The sequence below is a fragment of the Chiroxiphia lanceolata genome, chromosome 6 (genome assembly GCF_009829145.1).
Source record: "Chiroxiphia lanceolata isolate bChiLan1 chromosome 6, bChiLan1.pri, whole genome shotgun sequence".
NCBI lineage: Eukaryota > Metazoa > Chordata > Aves > Passeriformes > Pipridae > Chiroxiphia > Chiroxiphia lanceolata.
This window is the reverse complement of record NC_045642.1, coordinates 52,472,650-52,497,459: the sequence shown is the minus strand read 5'-3', so window position 1 is coordinate 52,497,459 and position 24,810 is coordinate 52,472,650. Positions and strand designations below refer to the sequence as shown.

Here is a 24,810-nt window from a genome sequence, read left to right as displayed (position 1 = left end):
TGGCACTGTGCTTCTTACTCTCTTTTAGTTGGAAGATGGGGAAGAAGAGCCGAGTGAAAACTCAGAAGTCGGGTACAGGAGCCACAGCAACAGTATCTCCAAAGGAAATGTTGAATCTAATTAGTGAGTTATTGCAAAGTAAGTTTTGTTTTTATGCTTTTCTGGGAAAAGGGATGATGTGCAAACCACTCAAAAACATTCTCTTGCTGAAGCCAGTGAGTTATATTCATTTTCTTTAGGTGGCCGAGCTTGCTATTTCAGAGTGCCTAAATTAAGACAGATACTCTGAGATACATACTGAACTGTCTCTGTTAGTATATACCATTACTGGCTTATTTAAATGTGTATGTATTGGACATACCATATTTGTGGCAGCTTTTGGCTTTACATCTCAACACAAGTATAAATACTGGGTGAGATTAGATTTTTAAAAAACTAGATAACTTGACATTGAAGCTTTATCAAAAATGTTTTTCTTGTAGATCTCAAGAATGGCACTATTTCCAATTATCATTTGAACTGATATTAGAGTAGAGAAATTAACTGTGAAGCAGCAATACAACTCAGTTCAACTGCACAGATATTTTTGTCACTTTTTGTGGTGCTTAGTTCTTGTGTATAGACCAAAGATTTGTTTCACTTGTTGGAGAACTTGGAACTCATCCAGTATTTCTAGTAAAGATGAAAAGCAGAGAGTAATTTCATATGATGATGCTAAAATACTGTTCACTCTTTCTACTGTCATTAGTAACTGTGCTGAGCTACGTTTCTTTTTGAAACACAAGTCCAGATTTTAATATCCTGGACACATCTAAATGTTGCTTTAGAAAAATTGGAATTTTTCTTAGCATTGCTCACAGACAGAAGACAAGGAGTTGTCAAAGCAGTTTGATGCTTATGCTATCATTGGCCTCTGCTTTGCTACCAAAAATAAAACATAGTTCTAATTTGCTAAGCAAAGACAAGTATCAGCTGTTCTTTTTGTCAAGCTTCCATATTTTATCAGTGGTAAGATTTTTCAGATCGGTTGAGCAAGGTAATCTTCAGCTGTCCACTTGGATTTACATGGCTTAGATCAAGAAATCCACACACTTGGCATTTAGAATATTGGCAGAGACACTGTGGATGTTATCTAAAGCTAAAGCATGGCTTTGTGTTCCTTTGCTTGTCCTTCCAGTATCAATGCATCTGTGAAAACAGTATTGACTAGGCAGGTCAAATGTATGTACCAGCAAATTTCTCAATTACTTAAGGTAAGCTCTGTGCTATTGTTGTCTGCTTTCATTACAGCAAGAGTGATGGCAAGCAGGCTAATGTAAACAGAATGCTTTGCTTGAATTATTGAAAACAGAGACTTTTTTTGTTGTTTGTCTTATTTGGGATACTATCTACTTAATAGCCTGGTTGTTTACCGTTTTCTTTCTAGCTTTTTAGACATTTGCTCTTTCTTATGTCGTAAAGAATATTAAAAATAAAATAACTTCAGGTAAGTTATACTGTGAAAATTTCAAAAGCCTGAATTACTAACCTGTCATATAATGGGATGTTTTTAACAGTGGAGATCATTTTATTTGCCATGTAAACATATTTGAAGGACAAGTAGTACTGCAGTTCAGTTAAGTTGCTGTGAAGTCATAACTCTGATGTTAAAATGATAGAATCTACTTTATTAAAGAAAACATTTTTATTTGGCATTTTTACTTCCAGAATGCAGCAGTCCTCCCCCAGGTCCTGGAAAGGAATGGGAAGAATATGTACAGATCCGTTCGCTTGTTGAGAAAATTCGCAAAAAGCAAAAAGGTAAAGGTGAAAGACTGTAAGATAACAATGGTTCTGAGTATTGATTTGCCTAAAGAATTGTCTGTTAACAGGAAAATGGAATGTTCTTTGTCTTGCCGTTGTTATATAAATATTATGCAATCCTATTATTTTGTGTCAAAAAAGAAATCTTTCTGACATGCAGTTGCTTTTTTACACTTGCAAGTGTTTCTGAAATGTTCTGGTGGGCATGACCACTGGCATTAACCATTTTAATACTCAGAATTCTGAATGATTATCACAGACAGGTGATCCTGTGAGAATTCTAAGTAGAAAAAGGAGCTTGAGATTGTGATAAGACAATGTAAAGGACTAGAAGTAAAAGTCCTCAGAGAACAATAGGCCTCTTTGATTCCTGATTGCCTAGTCTGCTGCTCTGCCTCTATACATCTGGGCATTCTGAATTTAATTTTGTAACTGTTTTATTCTTACATCAACACTTTACTGAATGTTGAAACAGTTTCAGCAATACAACATTGTGACATTAAGTGATGACAAAAATATGTAAATGCACTAAATAAATACATCATATCTCCTATAAATCAAGCACATAATTAAAATAAAGAAATGCTTATTATGCCACAGCTAACATGGAGTTTTATTGCCAGCTTTCCTAAATTTAAGATATACTTATTTTTCAGACTAGTACAGTTTTCTTCCAGTATGATCTGCTACAGCTCGGTGTCAATGATACTTTTTTTTTCAAATTATTTTTGTCTGTATTTGGAGGCATGCTTTAGAAAAGGCTTTTCATGTAATTTTAGTAAAATTAACCTCTTTTATGACTGATGTGTTTTCATGGCTGAGAAATGTCTTTTTAACCTTGCGATGAATAGATTTGGGCTGGACATACCTGAAAAGTCCTGAAACAATTCTTTCTTCTCTGGTATTTATACAGTAACAGCAAAAAATCCAGGCTGCATATAAATGGAACTTGACTGGTTCATGGCATTACTTGATAAAGCAAGTACTTAAGAGGCTTGAAATTTCCCTTTCACACTGTTATAATATATTTTAACTAATGCATAAAAATCTTACTTCATGAAAGGAGTTACAAACCTCTGAACATCAGTTATTGGCAGAGGGCATATGGAAGAATAAATGGTACTGTTTGAGTGACTGCATCCTGTAGTGGTGTAGAGATGAACTTGATCCGTTTTTTTAGTGTGCCATGACTTCTCTAAACTTATGGTACGTGTCCAAGTTTCTTTGATGTAATACATGTGTTATGGTAAATCATAGTTTGGGTTTGTAAGAGCAGAGTTAGCATTGGGGTTGGCCTACTCACTGTATCTTTCTTCTGCACCAGAAAGATCAAACCATCCATGGGGAAAATGGCTGCTGGCAGAGATGGTAGAATTAGTTAATAGTATTATGTTAATAGAGCATATTTTTTTCCCCTGAAAGATGCAAAACCTACTAAGCACTACAATGTTGACATGCAATTGTCTTTTAATGTAACATTTTTATGTACATAGTGAGTGTGAAAATATGGTGTCTTTCAAAACTATTTTTTAGTGGAACACAGTAATACTATGCAGTTTTCGAATTCAATAAAGACTTTAGACAATTATCAGAGGAAGTATCAATTCCTGTTGGGAACTCTGAGATGTACAAATTAGTGTATTTTGACGAAAGTGTCATACTTTTTGCTTTTCTTGACTAGAATATTGGCTTGCAGAACATGAACTAAAATCATTTTCAGTATAGAAAACAATTTGAAAACTGAGTATTTTTAATTTCTAAAATTTTCCTTGTTTGACTCATTAGGAAAATATTAAATAATTTTTCAATATAGATTTTCTTCTATATAGGATAGCTATATTCAATATAGAAACAACTTGTTCTTCAATAGTGCTTAAATTTAAAGGACCTGATCCTCTCTTTAATTTGGACCACATTGTATATGAGGAACAGAGGCAGAATTTCAAAGATGCTTACAGAATGGCCTCAAATACAAGCTGGGTGTTAAAAGCTTCCAGTAGCCTTATACAGTAGTAAAAGTTGGAAATCAAAAGGAAAGTCTTGGACAGTATAAACACCTGCCAAGTTCTGTAGAAACTATGCAACTAGTCTTCTAGATTTGTGAGGTCGTTACATTCCAAAAAATACTTTATCAATGTTGAATTTTTATACTGCATCATCAAAGACTATAGTTTTAGATGATATTTGCACTTCTAAGTTAACTGCAGATTTAATTGGTTCTGGGGCTTGAAATGCAAAATTTGGAGGCAGGAGGCAGGGGATATTTTAAATACACTAATACTCCTTTCTTAAAATCCTTTTAATCTAAAAACATATTTTATCACCTCTGTTTAACCGAAGTGTCTTTGGAGGTAAGCATCTTGTTGATGACATTTTGTCACTCATAAAATAGCTGGAGCATTCAGGGGCCTTTGGACACTTTTAAAGTGATCTGCCACTAGAGTTTGGGATGAAGAGAACACACAGAGGCAGAGAGGTACAAAAGGAGCTGTCTGAATATAGCCAGGAACTATTATAGAGAGGTTCAAATCAGATGACAGTAAAGGGGAAAGCTGAGGAAATGAATGAAGCTTATAATTTCACTGGTGGACGACATACCTGTTGAAGAAGCAAAGTGTAAAAATTTGCACAAGCAAGCTCTGTGATGTCAGGAGGATGATCAGTCTCTAGATATTTTAGTAGATCCATATACTACAGGAAAAGGCTAACTGCCTTGAGATCTGCTTATCACCATTCACAGTGCTGAATTAATGAAATTGCATCTTGCCTCTCAAATTCCTCCTTGCGTCTGTATCAACACGTGGTGGTGATTGCATTTATCATCAATATTAAGCTTGGAAATGTTTTCGCTCTTCTTATTTAAAAGGGAAAGGGGAGGAGAGCTTCATATTTCATCACAGCTTCTGAACTGTTTAGGTGGTTGTGTTTTTAAGATGAATGGTAAGCCAGTTTGGCACAATATTGAAGTTGATGAAAATTGGGTATGACATTTGTATAGTATTGAGTGACACTTAACAAAGACCAGTTCTGACTCAGCTACTTCAAAGTAGCACTGCTGTGGGATAGCAGATAACTTTTTCCATGGGCATTTATATTGAAGTTCTTTATCTTTCTAGATCCTCTTATTTCTGCATTTGTTTTTTAATAAACTGTGTATATAGGTTTGTCTATTGTCTTTGATGGAAAAAGAGATGACTACTTCCCTCAATTGATAAAGTGGGCAACTGAAAATGGAGCATCCACAGAGGGTTTTGAAATAGCTAACTTTGAAGAAGAGGGATTTGGTTTGAAAGCAACAAGAGAGATAAAGGTGAGTGTGTGAACATTTGACTTAGATTAGAAAATCGTGTTTGGAATATATCTGCAGAGCTCTGAAATGTTCACCACCTTCCCCTCCCCCTTTTTGCTGCTTGCGAAACTGCTGTTCTGAAATGTTCTCAACTCTGCTTTCTTGAGAAACTAAATTATTTATAAAATTGAGTATTATTTTTTATAACTACTGATAGTATTGTGAATTTTCAATCAGTCTTCCTTTTTCTTCCTCTGTGTTGTCTATACTCTTTACCTAATCACCAGAGTACTCTACCTTGTTTATGTATCCCTTTCTTCCATGTTTTCTAACTATTTAGTCTCTTCTTTCATGTCCCTTCTTTTAAAGAAGTGGTCTTTTTGCCTCAGAAAAAGGTATTTGCAATACCTATTTTCTAGTGAAAATGAAAAAAACCCCCAAAATTACAATAATTGTAAGGAATGTCTTTTTATCAGGTGAGGAATATAGACACACACAGTTACCTAACTGTTAAAAAGTAAGCATTTAAGATTTTCTTTCCGTTCCCATTTTGCAGATGTTACAGCTTTGAAGACCAATCAGCTGTTATAGTAAGAATATTAGAAAATGAGCATAGTATATTCATTTTAGGGCTTTAGTAGCTCACAGTTAATAAGCTCCTACAAATCCTGAGCAGTTCTTCTAGAAAAAGAATGGCCAATGTGAAAAAACTCGACTGTGAAAAAATGTTCGACCACATAATTATTAGTAATATAATGTGTCTGATAACTTTAAAGTAGTGTGGGTAACCTACATGTTAGCAGTTCCAAACTGAAGCACTTTATTTTGTAATCTTATGTGTCTGTCTTCAAAGGTTTGTGTAATGCAGATTAGAACATTTGGTTAGCACAATATGAAACATACCTTGTTTGTTTAATTTGAGGTGGAAGAGAAGATTTTTGATTCAGAATAATTTTTATTAAAAAAAGAGAATACAACTTGTAATTTAAAGTCAATGTACATTTGAGAGACTTGGCATATCATATAAATGCTAACTGACCCTCTGTGTTTTTCCTTTCTGTAGGCTGAAGAGTTGTTTCTGTGGGTTCCTAGAAAACTGTTGATGACGGTTGAGTCAGCTAAAAATTCAGTCTTAGGTAAGAGCTTCAGGAAGTTCTTAAGCAAGAAATTAATATCTGTGGGATCATTCAACAGGAGACTTTCTTTTTTTAGCTGATCTTCTTTATTACAGGACTTGCTTGTCATGCCAGCCATCAGGTTTGGAATACCTAGAAGCTTGAAGTGTCAGTGGAATTTAAATTTCCCAGATTGTTTTTGGCTGAGTGCACTAAATATCTTCCACAAGTGTGTGTTATTTTGAACACCTACAATGTAGCTTGTATAACTCTTGGAGATAAAATGTTCTGAGATACTGAGAGTATTGTTCTAGTTTCTTTATGTCTTCCATCATGTGTGTGCACAAGGCATTTGCTGTATTAAAAAACTTGCAGCACAATACAGTGTAGGCAGCTAAAAATTTTAGAAACCTGAAAAATTTTTTGTTTTTTTTTTTTTGTTAAATTCTTACATGTTATTTCATCATGTTAATTTAAGGTAAATCTAAGGTTATATTTTCCATGGACAGTTAATTTAGTGCCTCACCTTTTTTGGTTAATTCAGGATCTCTGTATTCTCAAGATCGAATTCTTCAAGCCATGGGCAATATAACGTTGGCATTCCATCTCCTTTGTGAGAGAGCCAACCCCAACTCTTTCTGGCTGCCCTACATTCAGACACTCCCCAGTGAATATGATACTCCTCTCTACTTTGAAGAAGATGAAGTACAGCATCTTCAATCTACTCAGGCCATACATGATGTTTTTAGCCAATATAAAAATACAGCTCGGCAGTATGCCTATTTCTACAAAGTTATTCAGGTAAGCATCTTAAATGTAATATATACATATTGTTCTCATGATCCTTATTGAGGAAGATGTGAAAACAGTGATACTAAATAATAGCACAAGAGTGTTGCTCTTAAAAGTCTGAATCATTAAAGCAATTTTCCGCTGTTTTTTTGAACTGCTGTTAAAATTTTGCAGTTCAATAGGCTAATGAGTATATAAGAATGTATTTAGTTGGTTGAGAGGAGTGATTACAACTCTTTGTTTGAAACTGGGTGAGGCTTCACCTAGAATACTGTACAATTTTGGGCCCACCAGCACAAAAGATATGTTGACAAACTGGAATGAGATCAGAGGAGGACTGTTAAGATGTTACTTGCTTCAGCCCTTTATCCATATGGGAGACTGAGGGAGCTGGATTTGTTTGTTCTGGGGAAAAGGAGATAAGGGATGATCCAGTCATTGCTTTCATCTTGCTACTGTTAGCTGGTTTCCAGAAGTTTGCCTGTGGGAAGTTTTGCTACGTGACCTGCAGAGATCTACAACCTATGCCTCTGTGATTCTTTGAAAAAAATATAGTTTGCACTTAACAAAATAAAATTATAATTGTTAATTGACAGAATAAAACCATTGCATATGTTGTATTTCCAGTGACCGTGGATTAACTGTTTTTTTCTGTTCTATTTAGCATAATTATTTTGACTGCTTTCAAATACAAAGATAAACCCATCTGGGATGGGTGAACTTTTCATTGTGTTCTGAAGTAATGATTTAAATTGAGTCTCTAAGATAGAACTGTGTTACTCTTGACTGATATCTAGGCATAATTGATGTTGTAAGTGAATGGTAAAATGTTGTTCTCAAGGGAGTACTCAATGGCCAAACATCCAAAGCTTTTTGTAGCACAATCTGTATAAAAAGCTTATGATTCTATGTGCTGAATTTACCCAACAGTGTGATCTAGAGATATTTTCTTTGGCCATAGGAGAGGCGAGAAGACATAGGCAATTCTATTCTCCTTCAGTGTTACCAGAGCTCCAAAGCTTTTCTGTTGACTGTTTTAATTCAACAAAGGTTAAACTATTTTATGCAGCTGTTTGGTGTTTCAAGAACTGAGTATGTTTCAAACACAGTGTCGGTTTGCTGAGTGTAAGGAACGGAGGGATACATTTTGAAAACTGAAGTAGTTGAAAAAAACCGGGTGAAAGCCAAGTCGGATGCACAAGAAGTGGAGTAGAAACAATGTCTTTGCTGTCGGAAGGGAACAGAATTCTTTCTTCCAGGTATCACAATTCAGGAAATGATAGTTCAACCACTCTCTTTTCCTGCCATGTGCTATCCTAGGCTGCCAGTCCACACTTCACCTTCCAGCCTTTCACTTTGTCTGTCAAAGTGTACTGCTTGAGCAAACAGAGCCTTTAAATTTTGTGTCTTTAGAACATCTTTTTACCTATAAAAAGGTCTTCTGTTTTTAATGAGTTATTAGCAGAATATTGTGGAACATGATCCAATTCTTCCAACTGCTATTCTTGCTCTTGCAATATTAATCAGGTGGCTGAACTATCACTATTACTAGTTCCATTATTTTCATTGACTAGTCCTGTGTGTGAGAGGTTATGTGACCACAACATTAATTAAAAAAACTGAAATACAGTTTTACAGATAAATGAGATGTGGAATAAAATCCTTGATTTTGACTGCTTTGTGTACAGTATTTCAGAACCTCTTCTCAGTGACTGATGAATATATAAAGACTGATATCAAAGTGATGCAAACACAGCTGAAGAAAGTAAATAAAATGCAGTAATGTGACATCAGTTGAAGCATGAAATATCTATTATGTGAAAAGCATCTTAAATGTTTGACAAAACATTTTTGTTTGAAAGTTTCCTGTGGCACATAATCTGTTAAAAGGATAGCAAATGCATGCTATTTCTCTTATTGTCCCCTGAAGTTAACGAAGGATTGTTTATATAGCATTTAAGCTAATGTGGTCAAAGTAACATCTCACTAAAAAATAATTTATATTCCACATCAAAGTCTACTGTTGACTCTTAAGAAAAGGGACAGTTTGAACAAAGAGAATAATGTACATTAGATGACTTCAGGGGCAGAATGTCTTTAGAACCCCAGTGATGGGGATGTGCTGTACATGGTAACAAGCCTTTAATACTGTGCACTGTTATATTTTCTGGTTTAAATTTGCAATTCTATAGAAGTTGATATGGGAGCTCATGAGGAAGACTTCTCAGACTGATATTGTTGAGACTGATTTAGTTAGGTTTGATCTGCAGCAGTGGGAAGCTTTTGTGGAAATAATGTTCAAATAAATGGTTATCTTCTCTTTGAGCTTTACATTAGTATACTTACAAAAGTATTTAGTATACTGTTGCCTTTTGTATGAACTGTTAAAATGCAGATTCTGGTCAGACGTGGTCAGAAAACTAGATCAGATTTTTTTTTTCTTATTCTCCTGAAAAATGCTTTTATTGCTTGTTTTGTGTTGTTTCACATTGAATGTGAGCATGAAGGTAGATCAAGTAGGAATCATCTGCTTTATTTATTTTTCTTTTGAGAAGGAGATGTAATAAATATTAGGTCAATTTTAAGTGTGTTCTGGTTGTTTGGTGCCTTGCTTCAGCACTGCCAAGTAACCACATTTCAGCTGAGTGTTTCTTTACTAGTATTCAGTAAATACCCCATTAGAAAGTTATATAAATTCAGCTGGTTTCAGGAGTGCCAATTGTACATCCTGGGTACCTATTATTAATGATTTTGGTGAAAATTTTTCCATAAGTTTTAAAAATTTTTGCTCTCCATTTTTGCTAACAAAAATAAGAGCTCGTAATTTATGAAATGGTGGGAAAAAAAGTTAATAGAGAAAAAATAAAAGCCTCTTTCTTCCCTAAAAACAAAGTGCCGTTTTTCATTATTCAGAAAAGCTAACATTAATTTTAGTATCAGCTTGCATGCACTCATATCATTTCGTGAACAAAGTTGACCCACAAAATACTGGTGCTAAGTGTAATTCATGAGCATATGGAAAAGGGAAGAAGTAGCAAGAGAAAAATTTGTCATATAAATGAAAAAAGCAAAGCAAACCAACTTATCTATTAAAAGCAGTGTACTCTGTAAGCTTTATGTAAGTGAATGTTAGATTTGGTTGTTTACCATCATTTCATTCAGTACTACTACTGCTTTAGTGTAAGTCTTTTAATGAAAGCTGTCCTGTGTGACCAGGATTTTGATACTGCTTTCAATATGCAGACTAATTTTTTTTAAGTGTATAAATACATTTTTTGTAATACAAAAATCTTAAAACTATATTTACTTTATTGATAGTTGTTCTACTGCAGAAAGTAATACTAGCAGCATCTTAAAATAAAAGTTGTTTTGTTGATATTTGAAGATACTCAGAAAGGGACTATTTTGCGCTGGCAAAATATTTTAATTGCAGCATTTTTAGTCTAAAAACTGTTTCTGATGGCTTGGGGAATAAAAGAGTTAACAAATCATTTTTTCGAATGCTTCATTTTCTTTTCAAATAGGATTGATAGACTGTTATTAAAATAATTTGGCTTCTGATAGGTGTGCAGTTTTAAACTTTATTTGAGAAGTGCTGTTTTGTTTCCTTAACTTCTCCATAAGGGTGACTGCTGCAGTTCTAACTTTCTCCAAGTGCTTAGTCTGAGTACACATGAAGAATGGGCAGATTTATGAATTTCACAGCTGTTGCAAGCTAAACTGTTGTCTGGTTTGATAAGCAGAAACAGGTGGGATGTTAAGCAGACAAAAATAAACCCTTGAGCATGTTAGCCAGGCTCTATAAACCACACTGACACCTCTCTAAACATATGTAATTCGATAACTAAAAAATAGTTAAAACTTCTTACAGATGTACTTTAAAGGTGCATTTGGCCTCTGCATTGCTATCAAAATACAGGGAATGGTCAAAAGACTGCTTTCATTGCTGCAGACCTGTAGTTTGCAAGATGTTTTTGTAGTTTGTTCCAAAGAGAAATTCTGTAAGCTGCAGGGTTTTCTCTTCTCAGGGGAAGAGAAAGGAAGGTATGTGTGTGACTTCCATTAACATTTATGGGCATTGCATGCCTGCTGAAGGGTGAACAAAGCCCAGATATTTATGTCTTAATGTTAAAATTTTTGTACACTGAAATGTAGTATAATAGGCACAAGAGGGAGCCATATAGTTTACAGACATTCACAGTGAAATTATATTCCTAAAGAAAACACAATCAAGTTTGAACCTCTTTTGAAAGACTATACAGTGGTCTTCATGTTTGATTTTCCAGTGTATCTGTGTGCCCCTGCTTCAGAGGGGCTTTTGTAGGTTAAAACAAGACATGAAGACAAAGAGTGCACTTAGAGAAGGTGGAAGGCCCCAAACTATTTATAGTTTGAACACAATAGGTCTGAAGCAGCGTTGTATCTTTTCCCCAGCTCTAGTAAAAACTGTTATTACCTGCCTAAATAAAAGGCAATTTTATGATAATTTTAGTTGACTTTTTAAATCTTTGAAGTGATAAGTCTGAAACCAGCAGAGCCCATTAGGTAGCCATAGCTTTTGCCATGGCAGCCAGTATATGCATTCAGTGGCACTCTATGTGTAAGTGGTATCTACATGTAGCTGCCTCTCATGTGCTGGAAAAAAGATCAGTTTTGCAGGACTGTCCAGGATGGCAGTCTGGGATTGATTTAGAGAGTGTTTTCAGTGTGTAGTCTTTGGTCCACTGAGGGACTGCAGCTTTTTCTGAAGAGCACCAGCAAGCTATCTGTCCATAAAGAAAACAAACAGACATCCAAACCCGAACCAATATGGGTGACATCGTAGTGGACATCTGCTATAAGCTGCCTGATCAGGAGGAAGGAAGGAGGGGATGAGGCCTTCTACACACAGCTAAAAATAGCCTCATGTTTGCAGGGCACTTCAACCACTCTGGTATTTGTTAAAGGAACAGCACAACAGGGCATAAACAATCCAGGAGGTGTGTGAAGAGCATTGATGACAGCTTCCTTGTCCAAGCAATAGAAGAGCCAGTAGAGGAGAAGTGCTACTTCCATTCATTGACCTCATACTTACAAACAAGGAAGGGTTTGTCAGGGATGTGAAGGCTGAAGACAGCCTTGGCTGTAGTGACCATGAGGTGGTAGATTTCAGGATCCTGAGAGGAGGGAGCAGACCAAAAAGCAAGGTCACAATGCTGGACTTCAGGAGAGCAGTATTGGCCACTTCATGAATCTGCTTGGAAGAGTTCTGTGGGTTAAGGCTTTGGAGGGAAGAAGCACTCAAGAAAGAAAATGTAGTTAATATGGATAGATCACCTCCTTAAGGTCAAGAGCATTCCATCCCAAAAAGCAGGAAGTCAGGCCAAAATGCCAGGAAACCTGTATAGATGAACATGGAGCTCCTGGCAAAAACTCAGACACTAAAAGGAAACATGGAGAGGGTGAAAGCAGGGACAGGTAACCTGGAAACAATATGGAGACATTGTCCAGTCATCCAGGGATGTGGTTAGGAAAGCGAAAGCCCAGCAGTGATTGAATCTGGCAAGGGATGTCAAAGGCAACCAAGAGGGCTTCTATATGTACATAGGTGACAAAAGGAAGACTAGGGGAGATGTAGACCTGTTGCTGGATGGCACAGGGGACCTGGTGATGCAGAACATGGAAAAAGCTGAGGTACCAAATGCCTTCCTTTGCCTCAGTCTTTACTAGTATGACTAGCCTTCAGGAATCCCAGGTACCGTTCACCAGGAAAAAAGGCTGGAACAAGGATGATGTACCCTTGGTGGAAGAGGATCAGGTCAGGGAATATTTAAGCATATACAGGCATATACAAGTCCATGGGCCCTGATGGGATGCACTGACAAGTGCTGAGGGTTATTTTGAGGTGACTCACATGCCCAAGGGTCAGGATGCCATTTAGAGGTCCTGGACAAGCTTGAGAAGTCGGCCCATGGGAACCTCATGAAGTTCAACAGGGCAAAATGCAAGGTGATGCACCTGTGTCAGGGCAAGCCATGCTGTCAATATGGCTGTGGGTTAAAGGGATTGAGAGCAGCCCTGCAGAGATGGACTTGGGGGTGCTGGTGGGTGAGAAGCTCAACGTGACCAAGCAACGTGTGCTTGCAGCTCAGAGACCCAATTGTACCCTGGGCTGCATCAAAAGCAGAGCGGGCAACAGGTTGAAGGAGGTGATTCAACCCTTCTGCTCTGGTGAAACCCCAACTGGAGTATTGTACACCCAGCTCTGGGGTCCCCAGCACAGGAAGGACATGCAGCTTTTGGAGCAGGTCCAGAGGACAGCTACAGAAATGATCAGGGGGCTGGAGCGCCCCTCCTGTGAGGCAATGCTGAGAGAGCTGGCAATGTTCATCCTGGAGAAGGCTGCAAGGAGACCTTAGTGCAGCCTTTCAGTACTTAAATGGGGCTTATAAGAAAGATGGGGACAAACTTTTTAGCAGGGCTTGTTTGCAAGAACACAAGGGGTAATAATTTTAAACTAAGAAAGGGTTGATTTAGACTACAGCTAAGGAAGAGACGGTGAAACACTGGCACAGGTTGCTCAGAGAGGTTGTAGATGCCCATTAGTGGAAACATTCAAGGTGAGGTTGGATGGGGCTGTGAGCAACCTGATCTAGTTAAAGATGTCCCTGCTCATCACAGTTGGGATTGGACGAGGTGACGCTTAAAGGTCCTTTCCAGCACAAACTCTATGACTCTCGATGATCTTTGAGTGATCATGATGACTGGGAGAATTTCCTGAGGACTGGAAGAAAGCAAATGCCACTCCTGTCCTTGGGGTAGAAGAAGGACCTAGGCAACAAGCCTGTCAGCCTCACCTCAGTCCTTGGGAAGGTGCTATCCAGTAGGACTTTGACAGGCTGGAGAAATTGGCTGCCAGTTGATGAAGTTCAGCAAGAAGTGCAAAGTCCTGAACTTGGAGTGAAATAATCCCATTAGTATGTTTGGGGACAAGTTGAACGTGAACCAGCAATATGTCCTTGCAGCAAAAAAGGGCCAATGGCATCCTGGGCTGCATTAGGAGTGTTGGCAGCAGGTCGAGTGAGGTGATCCTTCTCTACTCACCTCTGGTGAGGCCACACCCAGAGTGCTGTGTCCTGCACTGGGCTCCCCAATAGAAGAAAGATCAGTAAGAATTTTATAATTAAACCAAATGGAGAAAGCAAAGTCACCTATTTAAGTAACATTTTAGCTAGTAAGTTTAATTTTCTTTGACTCGGTTTTATGCTTCTTTGAAAAGTTAATGAGCAAATACTTGCCAGTGCTTTCTTTGCCTTCTGTCAAGCTACTCTTACTCAAGAAGGCAGAAGCTGCCCCATGAATCACACTCTTTTTTAAAATATTTTTTTTTAATATAGAATCTGTTTGGTAGAAGTGGTTTGAAGTTTTTAGATTTTCTGTAGTCTTCTTTCATCCAGTATTCCACAGGAACACATTCATGCTAGTTTTCTGACTAGCGTGTATTGACATCTGGACACTGTTTGTGAAAGTGTTATTGTAGTCCCATTGTGAATAGAAGCTTTACAGTAATCCATCCAAAGATGTTTTGATCTGTTTATGTGCCGTATTGGACAGAGAACTTAATTTCCTGGAGGCTGTAATCCCTTTTGATCAGATACTAAATTTGATTTATTATTCATATAAAATTTGACTAATTGATTTAGCGTGAATGAAATTCTAAAATCCAGTCATTAGCTGTTGGAGACTGGAATATCATTTTAGTTAGGATGTTTAACACATCAAATTCTAGATTTCAAAATAATATTATAGCATCTTTAAAACTCTTCAATATTGGTTGTATTAACTGAGAATTGACATCTCTAGCTTAATTTCTACACCAGTTTTTGAAGTTGTGATGATGCTTTCAATATGACTTATGCTGCTCTTACGTTATTTTTCTGTGCTGTTTTTAATCTATCCTTTTGCAATAAGCATATGATTTTCCAGGTCAGCGTGAAGTAGAACGTCTGGTGTCTCTCTGTACTTGGCTTGAAGATACCACCATTTAACTTTCGTGTGCTAAATGATAATTGAGTTGAATGCAGACAAGTATCCTGCCTTTTAAAACACTTTATTCAAATATTTGGAAGTTGTTTATTATTTTTAAGTTGATATAATAGAGAATATTTTAATGCTTCTAAAGAGTTCAACCAATATGCAGTCAAAAGCAAATATATTTGGAAGCAGAATTGTTTTGCTTCTCTACTAGGTAGATCTTTAGGATTCTCAGTTTTCCCCCCTACTTGATTTATACTCATTGGCATGCCAGTCAAATAGCTTTTTTCAGAAGTGATGTCAGCAACACTGTGAAAAATGGGTAGAAGAAAGATGGCACAGTTGTAAACCCTGTAAAATCTTTACCTTTTGTTTACTTCTCTGCTATACGTGTCACCTTAAGGAGAGATTTAAAATTGCATGGTGTGAGCAGCTACAAAGGTAAAATAGTGTTGCTATTTAATTTGCTTTGTCTGAATTTCAGTGCCTCAGTTGTTCTGTTTGATCAATAATAAATCAATAAGCAGTTAATAATGGAATATATTTATGTTTTTCTGTGTTTTTCTTCTGTGAAGGCCAAAATATTGTATTAATCTGTTTTGCTGGCAGCAAGCTGAAGATTGACGGTATGCTTGTACTGTACCACTTAGTGTATCTACTGTAAGGTGGTTTAGACTTTGCAAGCGTGTGCCAAATTCCTGATTTTCGTGTCACTTCTGGTATATCCCACCCCCGGCTCTGATGACAGTAACAGCAGATCCTGGGGCTTCGCTGGGCCATTCCTGTGGCTGCCCCACTCCATCGCAGAAGCAGCTCCAGGCTTTGCTGGGCTGCGTCTGTCCCTCTCAGACAAATGAAGAGCTCAAGTCCTTACGTGGGTGGGAGGTTGCTGCCTCCTTCCCCTGTTCCTTCCTTGCCTTCCACAGGAACACGGCGACAGCTCTGGGCTTTGAGCCAGCCGGACACAGGAGGAGGTGTTTGGCTGTTCGGGCAGCGTTTGCTCCTCAAACAGCTGTTCCCTATCTCCTCCAAGGAAAAGGTGGCAGGCCATATGGAGGCATCCTGTGGTCCAGATTCAGGCGATGGGTGCCAGTTGGACCGTGCTGGCCTAGGCACGTCCTACTTGAAGTCTGCTATTTCTTACAGTCAAAATGCTTCTAAGTTGGAGGACAGACAGGATAAAACATATCTTTCATTTTGGATATAGATGTTATCTTTCTTTGTACAGTCATTGTTAAGAACTCCTAATCAGTAGGTTTTAATTTATTTTATATTCTGGATGGTTTGGATTCTGTTATACTCGCCTAAACGCCTGCTTTCCTCTAGAGAAGCAGAGATGTACTTCAAAGCATATATGCCAGTGCAAAACAAAATTTGTTTCTGCACAGTTTAAATCACATTTGGGAGGAATAATACGTTCTCTTGTTAGTATTATGGGCTTTTAAGACATTTGTTTTGAAGATGGGGTTCTCAACCATTCTTCTGCTTGAGAATGCAGATAAGCATCTCTTTTTACAGCCAATAGAGTGGGGACAGTTTTTTGTTTGATTTTCTGTTAGTTGCTTTTATTTTTATTTTTTTTAACTGAGTTGCACTTTCCGGGACATTTGAGTTTATCCCTGGAGATGTTGTCTGTGTCTGTTGTGGAAGTGAGTGCCTCAGCAGACATCAGGAGATTATCATCCACTTACAAGTATACTTTCTCATATAAAGTTTGTACTTATTGCGCAGATTCAATATTTTTCTTGATATAACAGCAGTTACAAATGTTCCATAAATTTAAAATATGATAACAAGCTGATGTTTCTTAGAGTGAAATACTCAAAGGATGTATTCTTTAAGCACTGCAAAATTATACAGGGTACTTATCTTTGTTAAAATTAGTAATTTAACTAAATTACAAAGTGGATTATCCTCTTCAGTCAGACCCAATGCTAATACTCCACACAGTAGGACATTGATATGTTGCTAAGTAAACCAAAGTTTATTTTCTTGTACTACGGTTTGAATGTGAGTTGAAAAGGAAATGACAAGTTTTTAGTTTTGGATGTGTGTGCCACTGCAGTCCCAGTACATCTGGTTCCAGGACTTACCATGCCCCATGTGCCATAGCAGTTTTGCAGCTGGGATGATCATGATCCAAGCTTCCACCTAAATGGCTCCTGGTATTATTTGTTTGTAGGCTTGAGTAGTTGATTCACAGGTAACCAAACTTTGGCCATACTGCACAATATTGGTGCTTGTTAGGAAACTCTTTGGTTGTGAAGTGGTTATGAATAGAAAATACTGTCCCTGTCCTTTCAAAGAAGTTCGCTTCAGATTTTCTATCAGAGCATTTTATTTGTGGCTTGTGATTCGCTCAATTAATAGTAGAGTTGTGGGATGAATTTGTGCATGAACATAGTGCTTGTGCATTGCACTAAACAGAATCATAGAATATTCTGAGTTGGAAGGGATCCACAAGGATCATCAAAGTCCAGCTCCTGAAATTAACAAGGTAAAATGTTTCCTGAAATGAAAAATGCTCAAGGTAAACCTTACACCTCAGGGACAGTCTAAAGAGTAAATGATATGTTGTGGTATGCAGAGACATAGACCCTTGCGAAGAAGCTATTTACTGTAGCCATCTAATGGTACCTGTGTGCATGAAGCACTGCAGACTGAACCTATCAATCTAAGGCTCAAAATGAGCAATAAACTCATATTTCATAAGGAGATTTACCACAGGAGATAATGGACCTAGTGTGCCTTTCTGTTACATGAATAGGCATGGGAGGGAGTGGAGAATGTCTCGCTGCAAAACATGTCCAGTCTCAACCTGGCTTCTCCCACTTCAGCCCTTAATGAGGCTCTAAGTGGTTTTGTGAAAGGACAAGAAAACTCGGTCACTAATTTAAATACTCTATCTATATTTTAGGAAAGACTAGTATTTCAGAATTATGTATGTTAAAGAAGTATTCTGTAAATGGAGTGATCAAGAAGTGGATGTTGAGAACTCCACTTGCTGTCTTGCCTGTTTAATAAAGGAGATGCCACGGGATTGTGGGCAGGGCACTCAATTGCAGTCAATTCAGAATTGGTTCTGTGTACTCTGTCAACCAAATGGTAACGTCCACTTTGCATGTGAAGTGGGTTGTCAGTCCTTCAGACCCTTGAGTTAGTAGTTATGGTTTGAGTGTCTGTTATACCACTGCTGTTTCATTAACTAAGAACAATTTTTGCAGGTAGAAGGTACGGAAAAAGGGACTGTGCAGTTAAATTCCATTGCACCAGAAGGAGTCATTCCACTTTGCTTCCGCTGCATGAATCCCCTAACAGTCTGGAACAGTGCTTTCTTGTGTATATTGGCATAAAGTAAATAAAAATTGCTGACATAAAGAATAAGCAAGAATGTTATTTAGATTTAATAAGTTTCAATCCTGTGGTACCTTTTTTATTTTAAGATTCATTCTATTAGGTTTTGCAAAGTAGAGTCATCTCTCTTCCCTTAGAAAAGTCATGTAACAGCACAAGTTTGTGGATGTTATTCTTAGTGTTTCATGAAAATTGGGCTGTTCGAAAATTCCAGAGCATGCCTCTGTACTTATAAACTGTTATTACCAAGTGAAATAATCTTTGGCTTTGTCTCCTGTCCTGTACAGTGAACTGACTTCCCTCATTAGGTTAGGCAGCGTATGTCCAATGGAAAAAGTGAATTCTTGTTTCCCTGTAGATTGCTAGGATCCTCCATTCTGAATTCTTTATTTTACTTAGCTTTAGGGCAGTTAAAGCCTCAGCAGCTCCACAGAGAGGAGTTTCTCTTCAAGGCTGCTGCTTCAAAGGATTTCCAGAGCTGGGAAAGGGACAGTAACCAGCAAATGCTGACAGATCTTCCTGCTTCTGGCCCTGAAAGTGTGTGTGTGTTTGTGTTTTTGTACACCTACACATTGGCCTGAAACCATCAAGTAGCATCCACCAAGGCTCATAACGAAATCTCCCCATGTTAATGAGTACATTGAAAAGGGGAGAATGCGCAAAGAAGAGGAGGAAAAAATTGTTTGGTCAAAAGCAACTAACCCTTGGGGTTTATGTTCAAAGGAATGAAAGTTAACAAGGTGGAAGCTTAGACTGGTTTGGGCTTTAACTGTTTCAAGCACCCATAGTGTTTTGGGGGCTGTGAGGGGAGTGCAGTGATGGCCTCAGTATAATCTCAACACTTGTTATGATACTTTTCTGAGATAGAAATGGAGCTGTCTCCACTTCAATGGGATACAAGAGGTTTTTGAAAATACTGAAATTTGATTTAGTAATACTGATGCAGTGATTGCCCACAACTTTGCCTTGGACTTTTGAGTACTTGAAATATTCTTTGCAGAAATCCAGGCATCTCTGTGTCTATAAGCTCAGGAAACCAAACGAAGCAAGGATTTTTTTATTTTATTTTATTTTTTTTTTAACTAGGTGTTAGAGTGGAGTAGTAGGTGACTCCAATGGTCATTTTATCTCAGCTAAAAGGTGGTACCCTTTTAAAAAAAACCCCTGACTTTGATCACATCTAGTGATTCAGTTAATTTTTTTTTACTTGGATTATACAAGGGTTAATAGCACAAAGGAATATACTGGTCAATATGACTTCACATCAAAATACATTAGCTCTTTTCAAGGCATCTAGTAGTGTAGACAAGAACACATAACACTATATAAAATTTAAATTTTCCTTCTACTGAGACATTTTATTGTGTGTTACAGTAATAGGACTTGTACTTTGCATCACTTGGTAAAGAAGCAAATATTAAGCTAATTTTAATGGAAATTGCCCATCAGGATTAGGAACTCTGATAAATGAGCTTTAGCATTTTATGATTGAATAGGGGAGGGAGTTACTGCCTCTCATAGTCTGGCCACTCTTTTACAGGGGTCTGATGCCCTTAGGCTGGACAGCAGAAGTGAAGGTTATGTGGCTTCTCAGCCAGAAAGGCACACCCCCTTTCTCCACTGCAGCCTTCATGCCATCCAAATGAAAACGAGTCCTCTCAAAAGTGGAGGAATCCCCGAGCATCTAGTTTGTGGGACTTGAGAATAATTATCTTGTGATGTCCATCCAAAAATGTGATGGGGAAATTATTGGCCCAGAGGCCCCTATGGCGCATGGGGTGTGTTGCTTACTTGAGAGACATTAAACATGAGACATGAACCCCTGGATATTGCTGCTTCACAGAAAGAGAAAAAAATGTTTGGAAGTGTCCTTTTATTTTTTTTTTTCCTTTTCTCCCGCCCCCTCCCCCTCCTCTCTGATTGCCATACTGAGTAACTGGCTTCTAGTCTGATAATGTTTTAGGTGACTAGAATAACAGTCTGTCTCTTTCCACAGTGGCTGCAGACAATCTGGCAGCAATCACTGTTACTTTTTAATATTTCTGGTTATTTTGAGATATCCTCCAAATGTCTCAAAGAAGGCTTGGAACACTGAAGGGGAAAAAAGCATTTTTTTTTATTCCCTTTTTTTTTTTTTTAGGAATAGCAGCATCAGGAGGAAAATGAAATTCAGCATGCCACTATTTGTTTTTACAGTGGTCATCACCCTGATTGCCAGCTCTGACAATATTTTCACAGAAAGGGTAACGAAATAGATGGTATTTGTTCTTTATAATAACTCTTTCAGTAGAATGTCAGGACCTGCATCTAAATGAATATATTCACATTTTCATGTTCCCATTTTTTATTTAAAGCTTCCCCTCCCAACTTTCTGAAACTACTTCATACAGACTTGGTAAGTTAAAATTAGGGTTCATGCAGTGGATAATGTCACATTTGAAAGCTAATCTGTAGAGACCTAGCTGCGTGAACCTGTAAAAGCTAGATCTGATTTTTTTTTACGTATTAAGTGTTTGTTTAGTTTAAATATGTCTGTATCTTTTTTGATCAGTCTGAGCAATTTGCATGCTATGCAGCAGTCATCTTCTATACTTTATTAAATATCTGTCAATTATAAATATCAAGGTTTTACATTAATGTCAAGATAGTACATCAAAAATTCATGGAATATGTGACTTTTTTCAAGGGTATTTAATACTTAATGCATTTGTGTCATTTTTCTTTCTAGATATATTGACAGGTTTTATTAAGTGTTTGTTAGGGAGATTTCTTTTTTACCAAGGGACTATAAAGAGAAGCTGCATACTAAATCAAATTTTTAATCAGAGTATTGTTCCTTTTTGCGTGTCTTCAGATTCTTGTAATCTATAGGGTTTTTAAGTTACATAGTAAAATAGACCAAGTCAGAAATCTAACATGACCAAATATGCTGACATATCTTAACTTTAAAATAGCTACTAGAATATTGTACTGTGGAATGCTATAAATATGGTAATTACATACACTGGGATTTTATTCTGCCTCGTGCCTTTTTAAGACCATATATTTTGTCCTTTATTGTAATTTACTATTGCTTTTATGTGAATTACGTACAGATGGTGTCCATAGAGGGGCAGTACCTCAGTTCCGCAGGTTTACAAATGGGGACGGTTACAGAGCGTTTTGTGGCATCCGGGATCTTTGATGGCATCCAGAATCTTTGCCCCGTGGGTTGGGTGTGCAAGTTGGATGTTACAGAGGGATTGCCTGTGTCAAATGAACAGTTGACCTCACTGCCATCCACTGATCTGATACACGTTTGTCACAGACAGGACAATGGCAACATGTATATATCTTGCATCCTGTGGTTGTTTGCTCCAAGTTTGGGTCGAAGCTGTTTAGCTGGTGCTCCCGGTGTGGAGCGTGGTCCGGAGCTGGGCGTAGCGAATGTCTGTAGCCGTCGCTTTTAGGCTGTCGAGCCCACCGCAGTCTCTGTGATGCCTTTTCACTTCTAGTGCATTATGACCATAGCGATTATTGCCCTTGCAAAAACAACACGTTCTGCTAATAGCCGCTGCTTGGTGGGGTGGGAGGAGAGCGGAAGAGGGCAGAGCAGACAGACGGGGGTATTTGCGTTCCCAGCGTCTTTCTCCTGCGATGAAGCGGCCGGACCCCGCTCGGACGGGGGGTTCGGTTGCTTACCCCGGAGAGGTGCGTTATCCAGAGCGAGGGTCTGGGGGCGCTGGAGGCGGCCGGGCTCTGTGTCCTCGCCCCGCTGGCGGTGCCGCGGCCGGGCCGGGCCGAGCGGCCGCGCTGTGGGGGCGCCGCCGGCAGGGGGCAGTGCCGGCCCGCGCGGCCGCCGCTGTCCGCGGGCACGGCCCGGGGGGCGGCGGGAGCGGGGATCCGAACGCCGGGATAAGGGCATGGTCTGCAGGGAACGGACCGAGGACGATCCGGGGGGTTAAGTGTAAAATGTCTTCTGAAAACTTGAGGTGCAGAATGAGACCCCGAGTCCTCGCACCGATCGCCACGGACCGCGTGGAAAAGCGGTCTAAAGGGAAACGGAGGGGCTGATGCTCGCACTGTTGGTGGTTTTTCCCTGCTTAATTTATCAAGCTACTGTTTATTAATTAAGATACTAACAACAAAAGTTGAAATTAAATTGTCGTAAATCAATACTATACGGTGGCATTTGTTTGTAAGAATTATTTCCAGCCGAAGGCTGAGTTTCCACGTTCATTTCTGGACTCGCGTGCCAGAACTACAGCGAAGGTGCCTCCTGAAATTTCTTGGTTTGGGTCTCAGTCCTGGGCTTGTGCTGAACGTTTTTGTGAGAAGAAATAACTCTGTGCAATGTGTTGCTACAATTAAACTCGGAAGGGATTTGTTATGCAATGACCGTGTCATCGATGTGAGTGAAAATCATACGGAAGGCAGAGTGCTGTAAAAGGAAAAAATAAAAGAATAAGGGGAGGGACAGGAGCCACTGGAATTGTTAACTCCAGTCGTGTTCTGGAGAAAGCCCATCCAAAGGGTTAACCGGAGGGGCTGAGGGAGACCAGCCACCTGGGACCTCACACCCAATTGGCAGTCTTTTGTAATATATAATTTGCCTAAAATTGCGCACTGAGCACAAGCTTTTGTTTTCTAATTGATTTACGGTTTGAGCCACTTTTACCTCATCCCCTACTGTCCTGCACACAGTGCCAGCAAGTACATTACAGTGAGAAATGATAAATTACCACGCACTTGTGATGCTAATGCATCAAGAGTAAAAAACTGCTACTACATAGAGCTTCATGCATTAAGAGCGTAGCAAAGATAGAGCTGTGCAAAAAATCATTTGTATCTTCTGAAATAACCGTTTGATCATTTACTTCAATTCATCTTGGAGACCTAATTGAACCTGAAGGTTAAAATTTATGCTATTATGGCTTTCCATTTGTGAATTGGAACAAAGTTCTAAAGAAAACGTGTGAATGTGGGCTTAAAGCTACCTGTATCTTCGAGACTTTTAATAAGTTAATTAGTCAGAAAAGTAACAGGTATCACACATTCTTAAAGCCTTTAGAAATTAAATATTTGCTTGTTAATGACAACTGCAGTATGCATTTTCAAATGACATGGCTCCACTTTTAGGTAGGAGTATGCATAGATGGCTTCATGTAGATACTGTCTAATCAGTGTTTTTCACCAGAGCTATTTAAATATTTTAATCTGTTTTTTTTTCAGAGGTATAGTGCAACTTTTACTGAATAACACCATTATAGGTGTCAAGGGAGAATTGAAAATCTTGTATAATATTTCTTACATTTCTGAAATAGCTTACTGATATCCCAGAGGAGAGGAAAATGTGGAAGTTGGTGAAAGCTAATGTACACTTGTTGTGGGATTTCTTTCCTCCACTGTGCATCAAAGGCTGGATTTTGTTTTACCTTCACATCCTCAGTCCACCTTAAATTTCTTTTATTTTTGTACAATGTCTGTGGGTTCCAGTCTTGAAATATGAAGAAACAGATTTATGGCGGCTGCTGGGCACAACAAATTAAGTTGACAGTGATGTATGAGAGCATAATAGCATGATGATCCCTCTGTAGCGCGGCTGGACGCCTCCTGCTTCATTTGGCTCTTGTTAGGATCTGTTAGGCAGCTAAATAATGAAATTCTGCTGACTGATTTCTGATTTCTCTTTTCTTCCTCTTTTCACCTTTTTATGCAACTTACATTTTGCAGACCCATCCTAATGCCAGCAAACTGCCCTTAAAGGATTCTTTCACTTATGACGACTACAGGTTGGTCTGTCTTTTAATTCTTCTTTTTTTTCTTTCTTTCTTTTCTTTTTTTAATATGGTGAACTGTGGGGCCCTGGAAATTCTTCATTGGTGGGAAAGCCCTATTGTTACTGAAATGTTAAGTGTAGGATTTGATACCAATACACCTACTTAATGAAGAAGAAAATAAAATAAACGTGTGGATTTTAATTGTTACAGAAGAATAGTCATTATGAGCAGTTAATTTAGCTAACTGGCACACATAGCCTGAGATGACTAAGGTAATTCTTTGTTTCTTAAGAAAATAATTCAGTTGATGTTGCAGGAGTTTTGGGGCTTGGGGAATTTATTTTTAATTTCTTTTTTTTTTTTTTTAATAAAAGCCTTTACCACCACAGAGTAGTAAAAGCTAATATGTAGAGCTGTTTCTGTTGAACAGGAGAGCTGGAGAACACAAGTTATTCACATGAAGCATGAGTGTCACTTGGAGGTGCTATAAGGGGTGACAAATTTAAGATAAAAAGAATAATAATTAAGATAATGAGAGCTTTAATTCTGTTAAATGATTAAAAGAGCATGAATAAAAGGCATTCATGAGGGATTTTTTAGCCTGGTTGTACTGCTGGGTAAGTCTATGAAAGTGGAATTTCGAAAGCACGCCTCCCTCACTTACAGGGTCACCGAGAAACACACC

The 24,810-nt window shown here is 38.2% G+C and overlaps 1 protein-coding gene across 4 annotated transcripts in view; it reads left to right on the top strand.

Moving 5' to 3' along the window:
• The window catches only part of SETD3 (SET domain containing 3, actin histidine methyltransferase), a 65,588-nt gene that overhangs the window by 26,519 nt on the left and 14,259 nt on the right, over window positions 1–24,810 (top strand). For all 4 annotated transcript variants that reach the window (XM_032690195.1, XR_004357503.1, XR_004357504.1 and 1 more), the window contains 6 exons: window positions 29–138; window positions 1,708–1,800; window positions 4,965–5,113; window positions 6,156–6,228; window positions 6,752–7,008; window positions 24,079–24,137. In XM_032690195.1, coding sequence (XP_032546086.1) covers window positions 36–138; window positions 1,708–1,800; window positions 4,965–5,113; window positions 6,156–6,228; window positions 6,752–7,008; window positions 24,079–24,137 — 734 coding nt within the window. In that variant the 5' untranslated portion in view covers window positions 29–35. Of the gene's footprint in view, window positions 1–28; window positions 139–1,707; window positions 1,801–4,964; window positions 5,114–6,155; window positions 6,229–6,751; window positions 7,009–24,078; window positions 24,138–24,810 lie in introns of those variants that run through there.